General features: G+C 39.9%; 1 protein-coding gene across 1 annotated transcript; it reads right to left on the minus strand.

Annotated features, from left to right (window-relative positions):
• Positions 1 to 11,802: 11,802 nt before the first annotated feature.
• Positions 11,803 to 24,967, minus strand: CCDC68 (coiled-coil domain containing 68). The gene is made up of 10 exons (XM_065407010.1): positions 24,845 to 24,967; positions 24,069 to 24,101; positions 22,568 to 22,711; positions 21,828 to 21,953; positions 21,014 to 21,142; positions 18,432 to 18,505; positions 17,184 to 17,289; positions 15,863 to 15,946; positions 12,869 to 12,945; positions 11,803 to 11,869 (listed from the first exon to the last, which is right to left on the minus strand). Exons 1-10 carry the CDS (start codon positions 24,965 to 24,967, stop codon positions 11,803 to 11,805), a joined length of 963 nt encoding a protein of 320 aa, XP_065263082.1.
• Positions 24,968 to 26,000: the final 1,033 nt, after the last annotated feature.

The following is a 26,000-nucleotide window of genomic DNA, read 5'->3' on the forward strand; positions in this document are numbered from 1 at the left end:
GGTGGAGGCTATTTTTTTAAAAATAAAACCAGGGAAACGTGCAACATTATTTGTGTTGCTAGTAAATAATCAAGCAGGCTTTGGAAGGTGAGGGGGATAGGGAGAAGATGCTCAAATTCCAGCACTACATGGAAAAGTGGCAACACTTGCTGTTTGAGGCCAGCAGAATGCATTTCGTGGTGTGTCTTACAAATTTCACCATAAGCAAAAGCACTCTTTGCTAGTCAGAAAAATTCAGTGTTCGACACCAGAAAACAGGCTGTGTGCATCAGGTAGGGCGTGCACGGGGAATTGTGAAAATGGTGTCACTGTCTAAAAGAGTTGCAAAAATTGTATAGCACTTACTGATCCTCTAAAAAGTTATTGAGTTGTTGACTGGGAACTCACCACCTGCCATGATTTTGTGATGTTGCCAGTATGCTTTGCTTTCAAATGAGCACAATTTTCGCATATACAAAATAGACTAGAAAGTGACCCTCCTTGTAAAATACTTCTGAGTGGGGAATTGGAATGCCAACATATTAAATGTGATCTAACACTAGATAAAATGTATTGTATTGTGTAGAGCCTATAGAAGTGGGGTGCTATGGCAGGTAATTAGAAGGCACCACAAGTTGCATTAAAAAGTAAAGCAGGAAGGTAAAATGTGAGTAATTTTTTGTATTGTCTCAGTGTATCTGAGTGTGGCTGAGAGAAGGAATGAGAAAGTTCTTCTACAACAGCATGTCTCTCTCATCACTGGCTTCTCATTTAAAAGCAAAGAGTACAAGAAAATATTTAGGGTTTACTTCTATTAAATAGGTAAGGATCTAACAACATGTTCAAAGGACTCCATGAATTTGTACTTCCAGACTAATTTTTAAAAATCACTCCAGGGAAAAATGTTTCACAGACGAGCTCTACCAAAGAGCAAAACTAAATTGGTTGGGTTGGGGGAGATGGTGGAAGGGAGGCAGACTTCCGCTGCTTTAAAATTGAATCAAATGTGAGGTTTTCAGTTTTAGTTTTTGAAGTACTGTGATTTTGAACCAATTAAGCTTACCAGGTGGCTAGTCCACAAACTATCTGATTCAATACCTTTTTTTGAAAAATATTGAGGGTTTACCAGCTGCTTTGGTGACTGGGCAGCACACTTCCTGCCCATCCCTCCCAATGATATTTACTGAAAGATTTGGCATGTAGACAGGGCAGATGGTCTGACAATAAGGATAGCCATTTTTGTAGGGTGAGTAACCAAATAGCCACTATAAACAAATTGGAGAAAAAATTCAGTTTGCTAAGTGTCTAAATGAAGACATACCCTATGCAGCAAGTTCTGAAATACCTGCTGCCCTTTTGTAACCCAAAAGCACATGTTACGCATGAACTTCAGTGGCTGCAAGACAGCCATTGTTATAATTGGTAGCTATTGCCTAGGCAAAGATTATAAATAGTTGAAGTAGGCTGTTTAAACTTCAAGCACAGTCCCACAAAATAAATTGAGGGAAACGGAGTTAGTGGAGTTTCTCTTCCTTTTAATACTAAACAATACCAGAGCTTTGTTCAGCTAAGTCCTCCAAAGACTGTGATAAGGGTGGGAATGGTTGTAACCTGGGATTTCCTGCCTCCTCATTTTTTAAAATCCTCAACCGTGTAGAATCAGTACTTAATTTACAGTATCTGGTTTTGCCCATTCAAACAGGGTGAGGAGCCTAGTTCAGAATAGCTCACTTATTTACTTTTAGTATGAATACATTTCCTAAAGTGACATAAGTTGGTGTTTAGAGTCTTAAAGTTGTTAGAGGATTCTAATGGCTGTTGCTAGCCTAGCAGAGTAGTGAGTTAGGGAGACTACTGCATGCAAAGCTGTGAAGAGTTCATACCCCCAATTACAAAGCAGTCTAAAGATGCTGAATCACCCCCAGTTAACAGCATCCCCGTTTTGGCCAGCACGCTTGAAAACATGGCTTTTGCCCTCATGTTATCCAAAGTAGACTGCTCTACAGCAGGACCCTATAGTCCTCCCCATTAAACTCCATTGCCTGACCACTCCCAAGGAAAAGGACTGTCTAAGAACTGGTGTTCCCGCTAAATTTAACTGTTCTAAGACATTCCACTGCTTGAGGGTTGAATGTGTAACCATCACAACTTGAGAACGGTAGGCAGTTGAGTATGGTATACTCTCTATTGCCTTAATGTACTAGCTCATCCAAAAAGCTCTCATCAATTTTTAATTATCACTGTCTTGCTGCCGCCATAAATTATTTTCAGATATTAATATGGATGGGCTGGTAGCCACCAAACCATAGTGTGGAGGGAGGGGAAGAAAAGTAAATCTATACCTTACCCCTTAGATACACTGGAAGTTTTTTGCAGGGTAGCATTCAACTTGTATTAAAAATAAACTCCAATCAGCTACGAACTGCTTTGTAGAACTCCCAGATTCATTTTCTCCACAAGAAACTGGATAACTTGCTTATTTCTTAAGTCTCCCCAGCTTGCTTCCACTTCCCCACACCTTTCTTGTTCCTCCTAACCACTGTTTTTTAGGGTCACATTCTAGTGGAGAGAAGGCTGCTATATTCGTGTAATAGCCTTTTGGGCCTGATCCTAACTACGGAGCAGGTGCAATTCCCCATTCCTTTCAATGGGTGATTGAGATGCTGAGGGATCACTCCTTTATGTCAGTGAAGATGTCTCCATTGCTACACGCCATGGAAGTGTGAAAGTTCCCATGCTAGTGTCCTTTTACTGTAAGCTACCCTGAAATGCTTATCTTGAGCACAGTGTGTCTTAAGCTCTTAAAGTGCCTGTATCCAGTGGAACTCTAATGTAGTGAAGTCTTACCCTACTGCCCCAGCTCCTATACTCCTTAACCCCTTCCTCTAAGAAAAGAGGGGGCGTGGCTGAAGTTGCAGTTTGAAGTCTTTTTTTCAATTTTCACTAACTGGAGGTTCACTATGCACAGATCCCACTATGTAATTTTTCCATAACTGATAGCTTACTGAGCTGACAATACTGAGTGACGTATGACTGGTTGTGACTCCTTGTTTGTGCAACAATTCGTTTCCAATGTCCACGTTGCAGCTGAGACTTTAATAGAATAGTTCAATTTCTACACAGATGTGATGATGAAGTAGAGAGAACTCAGTCCCTTGCCATGACACTACTATTTACCAGTTCAAACTTTTAGGTTTTCATTCTGAACTGCTACAGAGCTTAGCAGCTGCAAAACCTGTTTTTACACCAATATTCTTTGGAGCACTGCATTTGAGCATAATCCTTCCTTCAAATACCCCTAGGACCACATGGCCCTAAAATGAATTCACTTTCATGTACCATGTCCAGCAAAGAGTGACCACTCTCATTTTCAAGTAATCTAGACTCTAGCAAAATTGAAATACTGTTGCATAAATTATGTGGTACACAGTTAGATCAGAAGCTCAACATCTGCTTTATGTACAAACACAGAAGGCTTGTAGCTTGGTTAACTATCCCAAGGGTATTGGAACAATGACTCTTGCAGTTATACATGCGTATACATAAGTACTTAATATCAGTATAAACCTTCTGCTCCTGCTAACCTTTGTTTTTAAATTTAATTCACACATTGATCCCTGTGTCCTGCTGGTTTCTTGTCTTCTCTCCTAGAAATGTGTGCCTTCCTCCAAAATTCCCCTCCTTAATACCCTTTTTGTAACACTCTTCTAGGCCAGTGGTCTCCAAACTTTTTTGATCGCATACCCCATCAGTAAAGAAATTTTGAGCACGCACCCTCTGCCGTGCCAAAGCGTGGCGCCAAAAAAAAAAAAAAAAAAAAAAAAAAAGCCACTCAGACTCCCACCCGAACTGCCAAAGCGTGCAAAAAAAAAATTAAATAAATAAAAATTTAAAAAGCCGCTACTCCTGCCGCGCACCCCCAAGGATCCTCGTGCACGCACCCCACTTTGGAGACCACTGCTCTAGGCAGTGCTCATTTCTGAGTTCGCAGTTATACATGGCACTATGCATGAACCAACCCTGAGCATGGTAATTACTTAATCAAGGAATGACATGCAGCACCCAAGATGACAATACTGCCAAACCTATGTAGTTCTGATTTTCAAGGGCTCTGTTGCTGGGTTTAATATGCTGATTTCTTTTTAATTGTTGGATTTGAATCCGGTATGTCTTAAGTTCATCATCTCTCTTCTTAGGTAGCCTCCAGGCTTTATACAAATCAGAGGTCATCAGATTTTTGTCTTTCATCTGTTTTCTTGATCATCGCCATCCATGCTCAATTCACTTTTTGATTTACTGTAGTGTCAGAAATCATTTCTGAGCTCCAGGTAGTAGTCCATTATTTCTTCCTGATCTACAAGTATTTTGTCCTCCTAATCTCAAACATGAATGTAAAAATGTGACATTGCTTAATACACTAAGCAACCACAGCATTGTATGAAGATTTATTTTAGAATGTATTTATTATATATTATAAAAATCTTTATTTCTGTAACCTTCACCCCAGCCTTCAGTTCCATCTGTTGAGGTGGAACAATGGGTAAGAAGAATACCAGTGCAGACGGGTAAATACACTTGTCTTAAAGTCATTGTTTTAAGCTTCTGAAATAAGTGGTGCTCTGCTGCATGAAAACTCCCATTTTGACAGTCCACAAAACTCCTTTAGGAAATATTTTAGACAAGCCTTCCTTTCCAGCCATGCCCCAAAGCTGAAAGTCCTCTTAGCCAAAGTTACCCTTTTTATCCTGGTTCTGCATTTCCATATCTTTTATTTGTTCTAAATTAGTCTTATTTTCTACCTCTAGCCTGAATTTTAAGGGTGTTCCAAATGTGTCTGTGGGGAAAAACGAAGGAAGGCTGGTGTGGTGGCACTTGAATCAAAAACTTCTTTGCAAATATAGAAAACATTTCTGCAATGAGTTTACACTGGCCATGTTTACATTGCTCTAAAATGATGTCTCAGCTACTTCTGTGATCAAAAGCTTCTTAAATCCTTCACTGTCGCCTATGGAATCTGCATGTTACAAGGCGTCCTCTACGGGTGACATTGTCCTCAGTACAGAAGCCCAAACATGGACCAGTGCACCACTTAAATCTCAAAGTTTAAGGGTTCACATGGGGCATAGGTTTTTCCATAGTGACATCTTCATGGGGGTTGTCTGTCTCTAAGATTACCCCTAGATTATAGACCTGGCATAAAATGTTCACCAGGTCTCCAACTCAGCAAAGCGTTTAAGAGTATGCCAATGTGCTTTGCTGAATCAGGAGCTGGAGCACCTTTATGGAGAGAAATAGAACTGCCAGAGTAGAATAACCATAGTTCAAATAATCCTTAAAAATGCAACTGTGTAGAAAATACTTACTTTTTTAAACTATGTAAGTTTGTGAACAGGGTGTTTTTGTTTTGTGGGGTGTTTTACCATCCAGTGACTTGAAAAACTTAAATCAGCACTAGGGAAAATGCTAAAAGTGTTTTTTCATTAACTTGCCTCAAAGATTGGTTGCAGCCTTTACATGATATCAGTATAAATCATATGCTTAAGAGTATAGCCACTCACCTGTTTGTGTGGCAGCACCACTGCCTATCCTGAACTGTTACAGGATTAAACTCCTACTCAAGGTGACAGCAAAAAGTTTGAACTTAAAATACTCTTCTATGTTTTGTTATTTACATACTTTACATCATTATGAAACCTACTATTAGTCTCCCCTTTTTCTGTAAAATACATCCATCTGTCTAACTTTCTATGCTAATTCTCTTGTTCTAATTCTGACCTTTCCCCCCAAAATTAGAATGCAAAACAATCAATCTTAAACTGCATAGGTTGGAGAATTTACTGCAATTGTCACTGTTGATTTATGTAAACCCCAAATGCTATCTTCCTTTGGGGAGTATAAATCCCATGTTTCCTCTTTAGAGCATATCCTTTTATGTTTAAAAAGATAGTGTTATCTCTGAAAATATATTGGGTATCCAAAGATATACTTGGGTTGCTAATAGCCTAAGCATGTTTTTAACTAAAACTTGCTTACATAAATATATAAAATTCTTTGTATATGATACCATAGCCATTGAAGGCAAGAAAGCACTTTTCTGGAGCTTGACATAAAGACTGTCTCTCTTTAAAAGATGTGAAAAGGAGTGTAGATATTTCATTTTTCTTGTAGTTGATCATAGGTGCCTCTTCAGCTGTTACTCCCATATTTCCATGATTATGTAGATGAGACTGATGTTGGATATGCTGTACCAAAAATCCACAATTAAATCACTTGTCTTACAACATGTAGTTGAGAGAAGCTGCCGTTTTGCTATACTGCTAATTTTGTAAAATCTGTTGCCTTAGAAATATTTCGTGAAGGCTAAATCTTAGTTAACACTTTGAATATGTAAAGAATTATCAAACACTTGTTTAGACTTTAGAGAACACTGGGCCATATGACTAACTTTAAAAAAAGATATATAATAGAGATATTTTGATACCTGCTTGACAGCAAATATTTCAAAACCTGTTTCACTCAAAGTGGAGAGTTCATCTCCTAAAATTAATACTGTAAGGCTTACAAATAGATCCCTTGATCAACATCCAGCCTCTAGAGACATAGAACCAAAATATCCAGCTAGAACTGTACTTCCAATAGTAATCAAACCTAGCTGTGAATTGTCTTCAGACACTTAAACAATTCTACTTTCTTTAATGGAGTCACTTGTATGAGTGGTGCCATGATTGAAGGATCCTGGTAATTCGACAGGAAACAGAAATTAGCAACTGCTACACTAGTACAGGAACACAACACTATATATCTATATATCTAGAGAGAGAGAGAGAGATATTTTGATTGATTGAAGGCCTCATTCTGATTTTGCTCAAAACCCCATTTTTACACTGGTGTAACTCCAAAGATGTCCACGTGAATCAAGTAAGACCAGGCTTGCAGTGTCTTTTTGGTGTATTTTCAACAGGAAGCTGTTTTCATAGCTGCTTTCCTGTCATCAATAGCATGTAAGCCATCTGCTCAACACCGCTCTCTTCACTGCATATAGGACAATTTTTGGACAGGAAACCAGGCAGTCAGCTGAGAACCATCCCTCTGGCTGTTGGACAGATCTGTTTAGATTTTTTTTTTTTCCCTTTATGTCTATATTCTCTAGTTCAGGAAAATACAGATGGTAACTTCATTGTGTGCTTTTTCATATGGTAATTTAAAAACTGAAAATATTCTTTAGAAAGCATACCCTAAAGGTGTCAAGCCTCATTACTCAATAGGGCTTTTAATGTACATACTGTAAACTCTGATACCAATTGTATCTTACTGGACCTTATTTATGGAAGTTAAATTGTTCTTTGATTTTGTTAAAGGTAACCAGCCGACAAATGCTAACAATGTTTTATTGTTACCTTTTAAATGTTCTGTTATGTTACCTTAAGCATGTTTTATGTTTGTCTTTGCAACAGATCTGTAAACGTTATACCTAGTGATATGAATGTGATTTTAAACTCTTGAACATAGTATTTTTATTATGTATGCCCCTTAATAGACTGTGGTGCCTGCATAACACTGTTAACATTATTTTGTTGTACCAACTTACTGGTGGCTTCAAAATATATTGTCAAATGATTCTCTGGTGTCTGGGTTTGTATGATATGGTCAAGGAATGTAATCCTGTGATTCAGTTTCTGCACTGTTCTTTTCAAAATAAAAACGCATTTTATATCTGTTGTATTGGCTGTGTGTGGAGGGGAGGGGTGGAGTGGAGAGGGGAGAAAAATAAAGCTCCTCTATAAATGAAATGACCCAGCTGTCTAGTGTTTTCAACAGAAAAATTCCAGGTTTAGAATGACTGACCAAGGGGGGAGAGAAAGGAACAATTATTAATTATTATTATTATTATTATTATTATTTTTTTAACTGGCTGTTTCCATATAGCAGGTCCTAATTTGGCTCTAAGTGTTAACCAGATCAAGTTCTTCTAAATCAGTACAGTGGTAGGGTCACTGAAAATGACTCAGTCGCTATACAGCACTGTGACATTGAAGGTATGCCTATTAATAGTACACCATGTTCTATCTCTGTAGAGAGGGTTGATTGGATTGCCAAGTCAGTTCAAATTTCCAGCAAAAATCTCCCTCTTGAGTGAAGTGGCAGCTTGCGAAATGACATAAAGAGCCAAATCCTGAGTCCTTCAAGGGGCTGGAAACTCATTCAGAATTTGGCCCAATAATTATACGGATAGATTTGTAGGGGATGCTGCTTGAAGCCTTATACAAATACATCTGTTTAGCAGGTGCAGAGGTATGCACTTAACTGAGGAAATCACAATCTCACTTTCAGAAGAAAAGAAAGAGATTGGCTTGATGAGACTGAATCGTACCTGATTGACTGCATTGGGCAGAGCAATTGCTGTGATCAAGGCTAGCACTCTACAATTGTCTAGTAATTATACAAGAGTCAAGTGTTTTTTGTTTTTTTCCCCCCCCCTAACCTATGCCTGTTAATTCAGGTATCACGCTGTGCATGATTGAACTGCCAGACTGGCTGGAAGGTAAACTTCATTTGTACCTTACAGGGGGCTAATCCTGAAGTGACAAGCTGCATGAATACAAAGTCTATTAAGTCACGCAGGACTAAGATCTTGTTGAAATTAGATTCATTTTAAGACAGATGACTAAAGGGAGTTGTAGTTTGTCCAAAAGTGATTATGGGGCATTCCACTTCTAGCTACATATAGTGTATTTTTCCCTCCATCAGATCCATGAGTAGCCTATAGAGACTATAACTACTGAAATCTATGAGATAGGTATATCTCCATAGAACTGGAAGGGACCCTGAAAGGTCATCAAGTCCAGCCCCCTGCCTTCACTAGCAGGACCAAGTACTGATTTTGCCCCAGATCCCTAAGTGGCCCCCTCAAGGATTGAACTCACAACCCTAGGTTTAGCAGGCCAATGCTCAAACCACTGAGCTAGAAGTAAGGAGAGCATAGACAACTCAGTTTATGTGATGTAAGATGTAGCCAGAGTAAGAAAAATGGTGTATGGCCAACAACGGCCAGTGTTGCTGAGCAGTCACAGCCCTGCCTTTTGAACTCTACAACAACCATTCCCATTAAACAGCTGTTTCACATGGTAGCGAGCCTGGGCAATGAGCGTGTCTGCATCTTGGCGTTAAACGTTGACAGTTACACTGCTGCAGAGTCCCCCTGTGTTCCTGAGGGCTTGTCCGCATTACAGGTTATGTTGGCATAATTATGTTGCTCAGGGGTGGGACTAAGCTATACTGACCTAAGAGCTGGTGTGGACAGCACTATGTCCGTGGGAGAGCGTCTCCCACCAACCTCTCAACGAGGTGGTTTTATTATGCCAGCGGGAGTATGCTGCTGTAACACTTCTAAGGTAGATGAGTCCTCAGTTTGCTCATCTCCGTTAAACTACACCCCTCTAATTAACAGCTGAGAGTGGAGATGGTCCGCTACCCAACAATCCCAAAGCAAGCCTGAGCAGCAGCAGAATACCATGTGGCAGCTGATTATATTTGTGTCCTGTATGTAATGCACATCTTCAGCTCCTCTGCAAGTGTTTCCTGATAAGATTCTACTGCCTTGTAAACTTGGGCTGGAAAGAATAACCCTTAAAGCTCACACATTGGGTAACTAGAATATGACCACTTGTCATATTTGGTCTAAACATCAGGAAAGTCAGCTCCTTGCAGAAAGTAAAAGTGCCAGAATTCATAAGATGTCAGCATGAGATCAGCTTAGCCAAGGGTCAAATGTAGTGAGGGTATAAGTTAGTCTCTTCCCTGTTTTCTACTAGGTTGGCCCCATCGTATACATTTCTACCAGTGCATAAAACTAGTGTATCAGTACATGTTAATTATTCAAAAAAAACCAAACCTAACTTTAATCACTAGCATTTTTGTAAGCCTTGCATTGATTACAGCAAAGTGATATTTCACTGTCCCCTTCATTTAAATTTATGGGTTTGTAGTAATTTTCTGTGAGTTTATATACTGCATCCATCACTAGTATAAGCAACTTCCCCAATGTGAAAATAAACAAGGTGACCAGCAGGGCTGTCAAACTATACTACAGTACTTCCAATTACAAAGAGGTGTGAGGGAGTAGACAGGTGCAATGCATCATAGAATCTAGACCAGGGGCGAGCAAACCTTTTGGCCGGAGGGCTGCATCGGGTTTCTAAAATTGTATGGAGGGCCAGTTAGCAGAGGCTGTGCCATCCTAAACAGCCAGGTGTGGCCTGGCCCTGCCCCTTATCTGACCTCTCCTGCTTCTTGCCCACCCCCAGGACTCCTGCCCCATCCAACCCCCCCTGTTCCCTGACTGCCCCCCTGGCACCCCTGCCCCAATTCAACCCCCCTGTTCCCCACCCTCTAACCACCCTGCCCCAATCCACACCCCCGACCACCACCCCAACTCCCCTGTCCGCTATCCAATTCTCCCTGCCCCCTTACCGCACCGCCTAGCTGGAGCCAGCCATGCTACCGCACAGCACAGAGCGCTGCCCCAGGAGATTACAGCCCCGCCGCCCAGAGCATTGCGCTGGCAGCAGAGCGAGCAGAGGCTGCGGGGAAGGGGGGACAGTGGGGGAGGGGCCGAGTAGGAGGGTCCCGTGGGCCAGATGTGGCCCACGGGCCATAGTTTGCCCACCTCTGATCTAGACCAATGGTTTGAATCTAGTCAATTTAGCACTGGATTCTGGTCACTGCCAGCTAATAGAGCCCATATAAAAGTAGTTCAGTTCCACTGCAGGTCTGAGAATGTTTATTCCCTCACAAATAACAGCCAGGGAGACCTTCTCAGCAGTGAAAGGGAACAGAAACAATTACTCTGTCTCCTTAAAGATGGTAGCAGTAGCTTACTTAAGACTTATTGGAAGGCTTTGGGAAGAAAGCTTACCGTGGAAAAGCTTCAAAATATAAATACTGTAGCTGGACTACAACATTCCCACTTACGTCAGATGACCATTTTCACCTACATATGGTTATTGCAAAACAGTTTAACATCATCTGTCTGGAAGAGCAATAAATTCTATTTTAAGTGCCATAGAAGGTAAGCTTTTGCTTTGCCTAAAACTGTTTAATTAGACTTTTCCCAAAGTCTGAAAATACTGCAATCGACATGCATAGCACATGTCATCACTTGTGCAACCATTAGAGGAAGCTACCAAATGCTTATATAAAAACCAAAATAACCTATTAGTATATAGTGTTCTGATAGCTTAAAAAAAAAAAAAAAAAACATTGACACACATTCTAGATTAGAAATGATAAATTTAAGATGCTAACATGTAAAGATTGAAAAGATTAAATATAATTTATTAAATAGCCTTTTACAATTAACGTCTCAATTTTAAAAAGTTCTAGTTACATTACAATATTGTGTTAAAATTTGATAAACACCAATCCTTTTTGGATATAATTATGCAAATTTTGGTTTGTTAATCCTGAATATGCTCTTAACTACTGTTTGATGTACCTCATGGCCCATAAAATGCTTGTTGAAGATGGACTCTTCGATATGTAAGAAGCTGTTACAATGGTATCTATTTCACCATCAGCAATGTCCACAGGATGCTGCTGTCATTTGACTATCCATTAAAGAACACAATGTCTCTTCAGTTCTTGCCTTAAATCCAAATTTGTTTATTCATTTAATGACTCCTCTTCTGTCCAAGTGCCATTCCTGGTGGCCAAGCATGCTGTGTTATAACAAGATATATAAAAGGACTGAATGGAGGGTCATTAGCAGAGAGACACAGAGGTTCTTATGAGGAAGCTGGAAACAGACACCACTGATGGCCTCATCTAGCCATTTTGCTTCCGTAGCCTAGCTAGCAATGAGTAGGGGGACACCCCATCAATCCTGGATGAACTAAAAAAAAAGAAGATAACGATTACTCAGAATATGAAGCACACCAATATGAAACAAACTTAGTATAGGCATCTAGACTTTCTACTGTACCCAGATATTGGTGTGAAATGCACTCTGTCTTTTCCACTCCCATTCTTCCCCCCTTACAGTCTCTCCTCAGAGACCTGAATCATGGCTGCCTTCCCTCTGTAGTAATGACTCTCTCCCTTCTCCAGAGCCCATCAGTGCTGGTCCTTGGGTGAACAATTCACTTCCTCTAATGCAATTAAAGTTGATCCCACACAAGACCTGAGGGTTTTCTGAAAGGGTCTTAATGTTTTTTTCCTCCAGACATTTGTTTTGGTGAATGTGTAATTTTCTCTCCTATGTAATTACACACATCGTTAAAGTGACATTAATGGAGATGGCATTCCTCTACTGTAAAATGTTTTTACAGTTGAAACTGCAAGCCTCTAAGCCCATACTAATCACAGTATTCAGCATCTTCTTCACCAATTATTAAAAGCTACTTTTCATATTTAGTGTTGATCTGACAAAATTTTGTGCAGATGCTCACTGGTTGGTGTAGTTATATGATTTTGACTGCATCAGTGTCTCAGTAAATAGGACAGACATCACATCTCTTTCAAGACGGAGGGCATTCCCATTTGCAAGTCAGAATGCAACATGAGATTTAGGCAGAAGGATACACCATTGATGGACTTATTGCCAATTGGACATTTAAGACCCCTGTTATTTAGAATGTCAATTACTTAATTTCTCTCTCACATTGAGGCTTTTGTTTTCTTTCTTTATAAAGAAACTACAGCATAAAAACGTTATGACTATTTCTAACAAGACCAAAATAGAATCATTCAAGCAGGTTGGAATAAATGTGACATTAACACACAAATAGCACCTATTAATCATTTGACACAATTTTTTACGATTAACAACATTTGCAGACAGTGTAGTAAGAGAGATTTCAGATATATGGCAATATCTTTAAAAGAATCTTACATTGTTGAGACACCTTTTGAAACTTTAATCTTGGGTTGACCAGACCAGACTTCCACCTTGTATTTAAGTTCTTTATTCTGAAATTGAGACATTAAATTAATTGCATTTCCACCAGTACATTATAGCATTTAAGGAAGTCAAAGATACTGTTTGTGGGTGTGATCCTCAGCTTGTATAAATCAACAACACAGATAAATAGAAACAAGTCCAATTAGTACATTGATTTCGATAGAGCTATTCCAGTTTACACCAGTTTAGGATTTGGCCCTTTGGGTCTTCCAGAATGTCAGTACAGTTTACAGGCACTGAGGGATACAATGCAGTCACTTTTGCAAATCTTGGTATGCTGGCCGAGCCTCAAAACCTGAAGAAACATCAAGTTCCTGTGCCCAGCATTACTGTCACTGTTTGGATTTTGCTCTCTTGGTAAGAAAATCCTGCCCAGCTCTTTTGAAGTTTAGGAGTATTTTTGTTAGTTGAAAAGCATTTTTGAGGGTTGAAAACTTTCCATCAAATCTGTTTTTCCAATAGAAAGATGAGGTTTTGACTACACTAATTTTTTTATATATTTATATATTCTTCCATCAAAAAACCAATGCCCCCAAAATATTTTGATTTGGGTATTCTGCTGTGGTGCCTCATTCTCCTCGATGGCCTGGACAACATCTTGCATGATGCATTAGTCTCCCTGCTCTGGTCTGTCTGAAACATGGCAATAATTATCCTTTGATCTGTCTTGATTATTTAGACTGAGATCCTTGGGGGCAGGCATGGCCTGGATGGGTGGCTGGATGGGATGGGATGGGATGGGATACGGTGGCTGGATGGGAACACTAATTAGCCTGTACAGGTCACTTTGAAAATGTCTAGAACTATATAATTAGAGTTATAATTAACATAGCATATGTATTTATTATATTTATATGTGTGTGTGGATTATATATAATGCCCCACACATACTGGAATTAGAATCAATTTACTGGATCTGCTATGACTGAAATTAAGATTCTGAATAGCAGAAAAGCATTTTATTTGTAATATATTTAATGTTTGTACCAATGTAAATTCCAGAATTATAGACTAGTGTTTACAATGGGATGTCAAGAACTATATTGCTGCAATGCGTCATTACACAAGATTGTTACAAACTGTAAAATGTTGCCAAAAACCACACAAAACAATAACAGTATTGCTACTGAAGATTATGTAAAATTGCAAGAGGCTAGTTTCTATGCAATGCTGAAAATATGGGGTAATTATTTTGACAGAATGCACAGTTCTTCACTGTAGCCTAATGCTTTCCAAAATACCAACATGTAATATTTCCTCAGAAGCTGAAAGTGAGCAAGGGACATTATTAGAAAATCCAAACACACATGTTTTAAGACTATCAGAACATAAGAACGGCCATATTGGGTCAGACCAAAGGTCCATCTAGCTCAGTATCCTGTCTTCTGACAGTGGCCTATGGTAGGTGCCCCAGAGGGAATGAACAGAATAGGTAATCATCAAGCGATCCATCCTCTGTCGCTCATTCCCAGCTTCTGGCAAACAGAAGCTAGGGACACCATCCCTGCCTATCCTGGCTAGTAGCCATGGATGGACCTATCCTTCATGAATGTATCTAGTTCTTTTTTGGCCTTCACAACATCCTCTGGCAAAGAGTTCCACAAGTTGACTCTGCGTTGTGAGACTAAATACCTTTTTTGTTGTAGTTTTAAACCTGTTGCCTATTAATTTCATTTGGGGACCCCTAGTTCTTTTGTTAGGAGAAGGCATAAATAACACTTCCTTATTTACTTTCTTCACACCAGTCATGATTTTAGAGATCTCAATCATATCCCCCGTTAGTCATCTCTTTTCCAAACTGAAAAGTCCCAGTCTTATTAATCTCTCCTCATGCGGAAGCCATTCCATACCCCTAATCACTTTTGTTACCCTTTTCTGAACCTTTTCCAGTTCCAATATATCTTTTTTGAGATGGGGTGATCACATCTGCACGCAGTATTCAAGATGTGGACATACCATGGATTTACATAGAGGCAATATGATATTTTCAGTCTTATTATCTATCCCTTTCTTAATGATGCCCAAAATATATATTATAAGCCCTATGCTGAGAATATTTACACAAATGCTTCACTTTATTTGTGGTATGTAAAGTTCACCATGTGGGTAAGTGTTTGCAGGATCAGGGCCTAAATTATATCCTCACTGCTAAAATTCTCATCCAGGCACTCATTTCATATCTGCATTACTGCAACAACCTCTTCTCTAGCCACCCCAAAATGCACACTGCTTCCCTCCAGTCCCTATGAAATGCAGAATGCGGTCCCTCTCCTCCCTAACTCCCACTTCCAGCCTGTGGCCTAAAAGAAATTACTAAGGAATTATGATTAGGCAGAAGGCTGGCTGGGGAAAGTGGATACAAAAAAAGCAATTATCCTTTCATCCCTCACCTTTATGCCTTCATACGTTGTTTGTGTTCTCAGGTTGAGCTCTTTGGGGCAGGCACAGTGTCTTAGCACATATTTGGAAAGTGCCTGGCAGGCAGTGGGTGCTACCATAGTGCAAATAATAACTGTTAAATAGAAATTAGCAGTTTTGACTTTCTTCCCCCCAAACTCACCAATATTGTATATTGAATAGAAATAGCTCTAGGGACACAGGGACATGTAGGTGAGAGATTTCCAAAAGCACTCTGCTTTGATCTAACTTTGACCAAACTTACCACTGTGTTCAATAGGAGCAGAGTTAGACCCTTGCTGAATGCTTTTGAAAACCCCACCTGCAACTGTACCAACCACTCCCACTTCTGTGTCATCAGAAAAATACTTTAAGAATCTTATTGTACCATACAGTTGGCGGAAGATGATGATAAATCTCTTGATGACTACTTGGGGGAAGAAAAAAGGAGACTCAAAAAGATGCAGATTTGAAATAGTTTTAGGCTCACAATTGTAGAGTTTGGTATGATACAATCTTTCCCTTTACCTGAGCTTCAAGCATATTTATCTTTTCTTTCATAGCCTTAATTTTTTTATCTTGGTTTTGTAGTCCGTTGTTCAGTTCTTCAATCTAAGAGTTAGAAAGTAAAGTTAGCAATGGTTTTCAAACCTTGTAATATATTAGATACACTTTCAATAACCAAACTTTAAGTAGGGGGATATGCTATCAGAGCATGAGGATCAAGAAAGTCAATATAGTCTGAAGTCTACATGATAAAAAAAATACTCTAGAGAAAGTGTAATGACTTATTTTTAAACAGATCATGAAGTCACACTTCCATTTAGGGTAACCCGTCTGCCTTTTTTATTCTTGGTCTCTGTGCCCAAACACACATTTATTCCCCACACGCAGCTTTCTTAGCCTAAGCAAGCTAAGGCTGATGAGACGATTCTCTGATGATCCTATGACGATTCACAAAATGTGAATTAGATTTTGTACAGGTAGTTTAGCTGAGCACAAATTAATACTCTTTGTGATAATAGCTCATATTAGTACCCTCTTTACATGGGATGTCAAGTAATAAATATTAAAATGGCTTCAAGTTTTGTGCCAGCTTTATCTGGGACCAAATCCTTTTTGCTTTAGTCTCTGACTTCACTAGGACTGCTTGTGTGCATCAGGCAAGCAGGATTTGAGCCTCTAGTAAGGAACAGCCTATAGATTTCCAGACACCTTTTTATTTTATTGACTGTCTTACACAGTGCCTATAACTGCAGCAGCCAAGCATCGTTAGAGACTCAATGTTCCCCATAAAAAGGCGGTTCATTTTGTGGAACATACATAAGAGGTTTGCAGCTCTTGTATTCATTGCTGCCTCTGCAGTAGTAGCTAACCAAACACTATTTCAGAAGCTACATTAAGTCTTCTCCTGGGGAGTGAGTATCCATGCTCTGCCACATTTTAGGGATATTCCCAATGTACCTTAAATTGGCTGGGGACTCAGTATTTCCTGATGTAGCCCTACGGTATGGGCCTGTTCTCCTATGCTCCTTGGGCAGCTACCTCAGTCCTTCCATCCCACTTGCAGGACACAAAAACCTTCCTTTCTTCCTTCCTTGCAACATTCTATTTCAATCACTGTCACTCTGGGAGGTTAGAATCACCCCCATTTTTTAAAGTGTTGCCGCTTTCTTTTCTTTTAAATTATATATAAAATAGTACATAACATCTATTTCTAACTGTTTTTGCGTGTCCTGTGATGGAGATCATCACATCATCAATAATAAACTTCACAAAGTGAAGGAAGCACTAAAACAAGTCTCTAATTTTTGTTCCCCATACACTAAACGTGCTTGGTTAACCTGACCTCTTGTATCACACTGCGTAGGCTTTGATGCTGGGTCTGGATCACATGCTGCAAGTGAGAAATCTGTTCTTGTACCGTGAAAATCTCCACTTGAAGATCAAGACAGCTGGTGGGGAAAAGACAGATTACCAATAACTTTTTCAGTGGATATTAAGGGGATATATTATTCCCAAAAGATCTAATGAGTGGCCTGACATATGCTTTCTGAACTAAGAATATACCAACTAGCAATCTGAGCACCAACCTTTTGGGTTTGGCCAAAGTTGTATTAATATATGAATTATAAATACAGGCATTAAGATTCCTTTAGTGACCAGATCCAATAATTTGCATTCCACGTGGAATTCCAAGTCATTGTATCGGCCTTGATTCATATCAGCTGTATGTGAAATAATTTAATTCATGGGTAATAAGCATAGTCTGATATAAAAGAAGGAACAATTGTAGTTTATTTCTTACATTATCTTTAACAACTATATTCAATTATAGGAAAAACAGCACCACTCATACTTCATACTGGAAGAATAAAGTTTAGGTATAATGTATTGGAGCAATTCTTCAACCGTTCATCATGGCATATACTGCCAAAGTAATAGTGTACTGCATAGTAACTTGGGAACATCTACATAGCCTGTGGCAGTAAGCCTCCCAGCCCGGGTTGACAAACTTGGGCTTGTAGGGCTTCTGCTAGCTACGTTGAAAGTGCTTTGAAGTTGTGGCTTGGGCGGGAGACCAGGCTCTGAAGCCTAGGGAGGGAGGTGGGCTTTAGAGGAAATTGAACTGAACAGAAGATAGAAATTATTAAAATGTATTCTTTGGAAGAGGCCCCAAAAGCCATTAAGATATTAATTCTGGTTAACAGGGTGGGGGTTGAAGTGGGTAGAATGGTTTCCTCTCTGCAAGCCAAATCCTGCAATCCGTAATTAGTCTTTACTCAGAATTCCTGTTAATTGAACCAAGAGTTTTCCCAGAGTAAAGACAGCAAGATTTGAGCGCGTGCCTTCACATGTCAGAGTAGTAGAGAACAATTACTTATTCTCTAAATAAACCCAGGTCTGGAAACCCTACTGGACATGTCACAGGAGAAATTATATTCTTCTTTAAAAAGTAAAGACAGTGAAGGCGTTAGGCCTAACACCATGTATATATCCACTACTTGGGAGAACTTAGCCAAGTTATTGTTAGGTATTTCACTTGAAATAATCCTACAGAACAGAAAAAGCATTTCTTCATATGCTATTTGCTCACCTCTTAGTATCTTCAGAGTTTGATAGAAGCTTCTCTTCAAATGACTGCTTTTTTTCTATTAATGTTTTCTTTTCCTAGGGAAAAATGAAGAAGTAATAATGTGCACATACAAAATGTATGTAAAGTGATTAACTAATTTTTCAATCACTATCTGAAAACATACAAAACCACCAGAGATGCGTCAGGTGTAACCAGCTGGAAATTTACCTACAGATATACCCTCATCCCCTTGCGAGGTCCAGAAGCATCTGTCATCATTCTGAATTGGGTCAGAAAAGGCAGGGTTACCAGGGAGCAGCTGTGTATTGATTTACAGTGGAAAAAATGATTATTTCAATTAGAAATCTTTTTTTTTTTTTTTTTTTTTTAAAGGAAAGCCTGTCAGTAAGGAAGATTAGCTTTTTGACTGATATGTGTTCAATTCACTTTCTGCTCCAGGAACTATACCAAAAGGGCAGTGGTACTTTGCATTGCAAAGATGGATCTGAGGGTCAAGAGATTAAAATTGATCCAACTAGAAAACTTCTTCTTAAGTAACAAATTTAGGTCACTAAATAGTCAGATGTCAGTTACCAAAGTACAATAATTCCTAGTTGTAAATTTAAAGAGTACATTAATACATACAGCCACCCCATGATGTATCTTCTTAGCCTGTCAGGGTGAAATCCTGACCCTAATGAAGTCAAAAAGAGTTTTACAACTGACTTCAATACGGCAAAGAATTTTAGGAGCAAGAGATATGAGTCAAACACATCAACATATAAGCCTTGTCTGTCTATGGAGCTGGCTGGAAGAGATCCTAGCTGTGGTGCAAGTAGCCATGAAGCTTTGTGTGTTCTACCCACAGCACCTTTCCTCAGCCAGCTCCACAGTGCAACAGATTGTGTGCAGATTTGTAATGCCAAACTACACAGTGCTAAACCACATCTGCTATCAGCCTGGCCAGTCAGATGTGAGGTATAGGAGGCACCTCTGAAAGTTTCAGTGCATGGGGTAAGAAACTGGAGTGAGGTAAGAAAGGTCATGGTGTAAGAAACCTATTGATGTGCATGAGGATTGCCTGGGTGTACCAGAGGGAAGGGCTTGGGAACACCACTGAGAAATGCTTCAGGGGAACACAGTAAGGGACAATATACTCCGGGAGAAAGATGTTCAGAGGTGTATTAAAAATATCAGAAGATGAGTTATTGTGGCTGACTCTACTCAGGTGTGCAAAAAGATAGGGATCAGGGAAAGTGAGGAGAGGGCACAAGGAACTGTCCCTCCACTTGGCTGCAGGAGCATAAGCCAACCACATTTCCAGTCCTCCTGAACCTAACCACAAGAACAGGGAGAGAATCTAGCAGCACTGGAGTGATGAATGGGGTTAGGGTGGAGACATGGCCCACCTCCTGTACTGGTGAGGTACTGGAGCTGATCCAGCATGGGGGTGGGAGAGTGCACATGCTGCCCCTATTAAATGACATTGCAGCACCCACTGCAGAATGAGCTTCCCCCACCCAATTATCTCTAGTCACTCATCATTGCTGGGGGAACTCCCACAGTTACCAAACTCTTCTACTTCCCCATCACAGGCTGCAGCATAGTTGTGGCAGGAGCATACCACAGCTTGGCACCACAAGTGTCAGAAATGTTCTGAAAGCACATTGCATTTAAATGCTTTTCATCTGACTTTTTGGCAGAACTGTATTAGTGATGTGTAATCTTGCTGCATTCTTAATGACTCCAGAACGGATGGTGAAAGTTAAATTTTATGTGATATGTTCATTGCAATACCTTTCACTGGCTCACGATTATTTACTACAAGTGGAAAGTTGTTCTCTATAAACACTCACTGCTTCTGAATCAGCTGAGAACTTGGGAAGGATTTTGGAAAGAAATTCACTACAAAGGGGAGGAGATTAATAGCATATTGCAATACACTGTACTTTGACAATGCAAGAGTAGGAGTTGAAGGTGTATCCTCTTGGAAACCATTGGGAACCAGGACATTTCAAGTCTCGTAAATTAGAATTTATGGCACTTAGGTTAAGTAAGTTAACGGATTTAAAAATCTAGTTTTTAAATAACTGAAAGAAAAAGAAACCTGACCCCTCATTTCATTTACAAATTACATTTAAAGGGCCTGATGCTCAGCTGATGTAAATTGAGATAGCCTCATTGAAATCAAGGGGACTTTTATACCAGTTGAGGATCTGGCCTAAAAACTTTTTAAAGAAATAGAACTCTTCTTTATAATTAGATTGCAACATGAGACTGACAATAAAAGTGCTTAGGATACCCTTTACACTGTAGTTCTATTACTTAAGAGGTAGGAGCTAATACAATTGAAATTGACATTTACTGTAGTTCCACAGAGCTTGACACCTTTACTCATAGCACCTATTCCAGATCAAGAAGAATATGCAAGTGAGCAAGGACTGACCACATGGCTAACAGCCCGCAAGGTCAGGCCTCAGTATTGTGCAACAGATACTAACAAAAGCCACATAATGGCCTCAGAGACAGTGGCCGTGATCCTTGCATAGGGAAGTCTCCTATTGCCTATCCAGGAACTGCATGACTGGGCCCTATGAGCATACCTCTTCCATTCGTTGCACTCGTTTCTCCATGTCTGCAATCCGGCTGTACTTTTCTTCGAGTCTTTCAGTTACACAATTGACATTTTCTAGATTTTGTTTCAATTTTTGCTCTTGCTCAAGTTTGCAGGCCTGTGGTTAGAGAAAATTGAAGGGGGGAAAAAAAAAAAGCCAAAACCAATGAATGAAGATGATTTCCATTTTCAGCAAAACCATTTTGCTGCTATTCTTCAGTATGTTGCCAGTCCCACAACTGACCACCGGTAGGCCCTCTGTGAAAATCCTGACCACCTGTAGTCAAGAAAGATCCATGCTATTTTCCCCCCCAACAGTGAGCAGTGAGAGAATAGGGCAAATTCTACCCCTTTATTCCTGCCTTATTTTGAGCACTGTACCCATCAAATCTGAGACTGGACACAGGGAAAACAGAACAAGAGTTTTGTTTTAAGCTTTCCATTTTTATATTGTACTGTAGTTAAAGTTAAGCCTATAAGACAATGGAAGTCTGCATTAGAAGCAATGACCTACATTTTCAAGAGTGACTAGTGATTTTGGATCCCTCCACATTGGGTGTCCACCTTAAAGGGACCTGGTTTTCAGAATGTGCTGAGCATCCTCTGAAAATCAGGCCCCTTTAAGGAACCATCAGTTGGACCCACAGAGTCGTGTTTTTAAAGAGTTAGGTCTCTATTTATACAGCCAAGGTACTGATTTATTATGTTGACATATGGAGTTGCCAGCATATTGGACAGAAGGAACACTTGTATCCCTGCATGCTCCAATGTTTGCCTTTTCCACACACAGGAGAGTGCTGTACCTGCATCAGCTGTTTATCATCTTCATGCTTTTTCTTAAGTTCTTCAGACCGACTGCAGTAATTCTCATATAGACTTTTCGAGGCATGTCTTAGAGACTGTGCACCTGCTTCTCTTGTCGCATCCAGCTGGAAAAGGTCATTGCAATAGGATTAATAACGTACACACTTTATTATGGAAATCGGGTAGCACAAAAATGATGCAGTTGCTATCCTGTTTGAACAACTGTTAGCACCAATTCTTGCAGGGGAAAAAAACCCTACAAACCCATAAAAATATATGGCAAATAAAAATTAAATTCTAATTTTTGAATAAAGGATGCAGATTTTCTGTGTGATACAACAGCCCCTCCTGACCAGAGATGAAGGTTGAGGGTTTAAAATGACTGATACATTTCTGACTGGTTACAAGCACACCTGCTCTAGACCACTGGCTGAGCAGACTTCATGCCAGGAGCCACTGCAAGAAAATACAAACCCAGAGCACAGCCCGACAAGCTGTAGTTCCCAACAACGGCTTCAGTATGAATTCCACCATCAGCTAGTTAAAAATCTATTTCATCCTAATAAGAAAATCTGATGAGACTCTGCAGGGTTATTGCACTTCATAGAGAGGGCAATGCCATGATGAACGATTGCTTTCCTGCCACTGCTGGGATGGAACTTTAATCCAGGTAAAACTGGATCTTCTCTTCAGCTGACAAGCTGAAATATGCATTAGAGACTGTTAAAATGGAATGCACCTTGATCTTTAGTATTTCATTCTCCCTGTTCACAAGCAAGAGCTGCTGGTCGGTCTCTTTCAGCTTTTCCAGGGTTAGATTGTAGCTGGAGTTAAGCGTGTCCTTCTCACCCTCCAACTCATTTCTGGGCACTCGGAAAGGCTGCTGAAAATGAACAAACATAAAAATAATTGATAAACGACAGCTTTAGCAGACTGGGTTCATGAAGGTAACCCTGCCCTCGTCTACCTTCCTATCTCAGGCCCCCAACCTGCAATGAGCTCCAGGTACCCAGGCCTGCATGGCGCTCATTGCAGGATCATGGTCTAGAGTAATTACAAAGCACCAGTCACCACAGTTTCCAGGTACTGACTAATTGCCCACCTTCAATATTAAATCAAACAGTGTTCTATTTGTGCAGCTCTCCAGGGTTTTACATTTGAAAGCATTAGCATATCATTACCAATAAATAACTGCTTTTGGTTCTCCAGAGTGTTACTTCGTACATGAGGTTAATTAACATTTAGAATATTGCAGCATATGGCGTATTATAGTATTGGGACTAGCAGCAATGCCTATTATTAAGGTTGCCTGACACTTCCCATTATAAGACCCTCTTTTAGTTGCTTACATTTGCCAGACTTTATCCATTTGGGCTAACATTTTTCATGCCAGGTATCTCCTTCAGGATGAGTATTTTTGGAATGTTTCTGCCAAAATGGTTCAGCCATTTCAGAATGATGCTAGAGAAAGTCCCTGCTTTGGAGCATAGACTAGAGGGTGGCCTTTGTATCAGTCCTGTGCCTTTTGATATTCTTCTTAATATCCACCAAAGTTTGGTCAAGCGCTAAGCCTTTGAATAATCACCGTTTTCACATGCTCTGTAGAGATCTTAGACCAGGGGTCGGCAACCTTTAAGAAGTGGTGTGCCGAGTCTTCATTTATTCACTCTAATTTAAGGTTTCGCATGCCAGTAATACATTTTAACGTTTTTAGAAGGTCTCTTTCTATAAGTCTATAATATATAACTAAACTATTGTTGTATGTAAAGTAAATAAGGTTTTTAAAATGTTTAAGAAGCTTCATTTAAAATTAAATTAAAATGCAGAGCCCCCCAGACTGGTGGCCAGGGCCTGGGCAGTGTGAGTGCCACTGAAAATCAGCTCACGTGCCGCCTTCGGCACGTGTGCCATAGGTTGCCTACCCCTGTCTTAGACCTTGCTAAAATCTCCAAAATTCCATCCTCACTGAGCACGCTCCAGCTCCTCCTAGCGCTGACAAGGCTGTGTATGTGCCATCCCCACAGAGTGATTGAGCATGCTCTCGAGATAGACTGAAGGAGTTTAGAGTGTGAACAGAGCAACTGTGACTGGGGATGAAAGTGGGGAGCGGTACTGGGAGCTAGACGGGAGATGGTGAGCGATTGTGCAGGGAGGGTTGGGACTGGGAGCTGCAGGGGAAGGGAAGCCTATGCATTTGATTTGTCATTTGCAATTTTATGGTTTGTTGCTTCTTTGCATACCTGATTTTGAATCTTTGCTAGTGTGGATCTGATCTGCAGGGAAAAGATTAGAAATAGGTCACAAAAAGAAAGATGATTTTTTCTTGTCAATCTGCCAGGTTAGTTATTCCAGGACGTTCTCCTTAGGTCAGCAGCAATGCAGAAAAGTTGCCTTTGGGAACGATCACCATTGTGCTCTTTTGCTTGGATACTAGAAATAAAACATCTGTCCTCAACAAGCCAAACCACATTGTCCAAGAGATCTCTGATGCAGAAATGGATGCATGGAACTTAACTATTTATTTTAGTGTCAGGATCAACATACTTTTCATTGACCCAAAAGAGGGCATATGCTATGAGTCTCGCACATGTTTCAAAAAATCATCCCTTCCTCAGATATTGCATCATGAATATGACTTAGGATCATGGGATGCTTGAGAATTTTGGTACAAAATTCTCAGAGTGACATTCGGACAAGCATTTGGTCTGCTCCCTCATATGACTCATTATAAAGACAGTTGTGCATACCCCAATTAAATCCTTGTCTCAAACTAATCAATGTTCCTTGAGGTTGTGTGTTAGACTCCATTATAATGGTATTAGACCAGAAAGAGTTTAAGGGACAGTGAACTGTGAATTTCCCCAGTAAGTCAACACACACTTGTTTAGCTTGGAAAATTTAGACAGTGTAGAAGGATTCAGATTTTTTATTTTCTTACTTGCAATGGGATGTATTCATTGTTCTCCTCCGGATCAGAGGACAAGACAGCACAATAAGAATAATGAAAAAATTGTACCTTTTTTATGTATTCTGTTTCTTCAGTGATTTGGGCACAAGAAGATCCATAAAGGACATAGTTTCCTTCCATCCCTTGGTCCTCTCTTGTTACATGTTCTGTGAGCCTCACTGCAGTAGTCATTATGTGCGCACTTCACTGCTCTGTATAGTTGGGACAGAAGTGGATTTTGTCTTTTATTTATACAAATATCCACAGAGAATGAACTTAATTTTGTACATGCAGCTACACGTCCATTGCATCATTAATAACATATACAGTAAGGTTCATATTATACAGTTAAATGCCTTTAAGAAGACAGCTGCAAATATGACCTCGTGCATAATTTCCATATTTTAAAGGACCTCTCAAGTCTTCAAGATGTGTTACTTCCCCACCCCCCAATTGACTTAAGGAAGTCCCCTATAAGGTGACCAGACGTCCCGATATAATCGGGACCGTCCCGATATTTAGGCGTTTGTCCCGCGTCCCGATATTTTGCACTCCGCTTTTTTTTTTTCCTCCGCCGGCGACTCCTCCCCCCATGTGTCCTGATATTTTCTTCCTCTCATCTGGTCACCCTAGTCCCCTATCCAATTGTTGCAACTGAATGTACGTTCAAATGTGCTGCAGCATAACACATATCAGTGATTTTTTTATTGTCAATCCAAATAATTTCAGTTTAAGTATTTGCTTATTCAAAACTATTGTTCCACCTGTCACTTCATTCCACACCCCAAAACTGGTCATATCCAATGTTATATGAGTTCCTGTCTCTGCCATCTTACTCAGACTGAGTAACACTGTACTCCACAAGTAGTTGCATTGATTTCACCAAGACTATGCAATGTAAGAGTGGCAGAGTCAGTTCCATTGAAATCAGTGGGACTACTCACACTGAAAGACAACAGCTCACTTTGAATAAGTGGCAAGACCGGACACAATGTTATAGCATTCCACAATATGAGTTTTTTCATGGCACTGGGAGAGTCACAAATCAAAACACTTTTTTCTAAAGCAAGGGAAATTGGCTTTACACACCAAGAATGAAGTCCCAACCTGCTTGCAGTTGTTTCTGTGATACAATGGTGACATCCAGTGACAGTTGGATTAATCTCAAGTGAACATGTATATAAACAGCATATCTCAGAAGATATGCATATATTGCCCTCCATTT

This window comes from Emys orbicularis, chromosome 6 (assembly GCF_028017835.1).
Source record: "Emys orbicularis isolate rEmyOrb1 chromosome 6, rEmyOrb1.hap1, whole genome shotgun sequence".
Taxonomy (NCBI): domain Eukaryota; kingdom Metazoa; phylum Chordata; order Testudines; family Emydidae; genus Emys; species Emys orbicularis.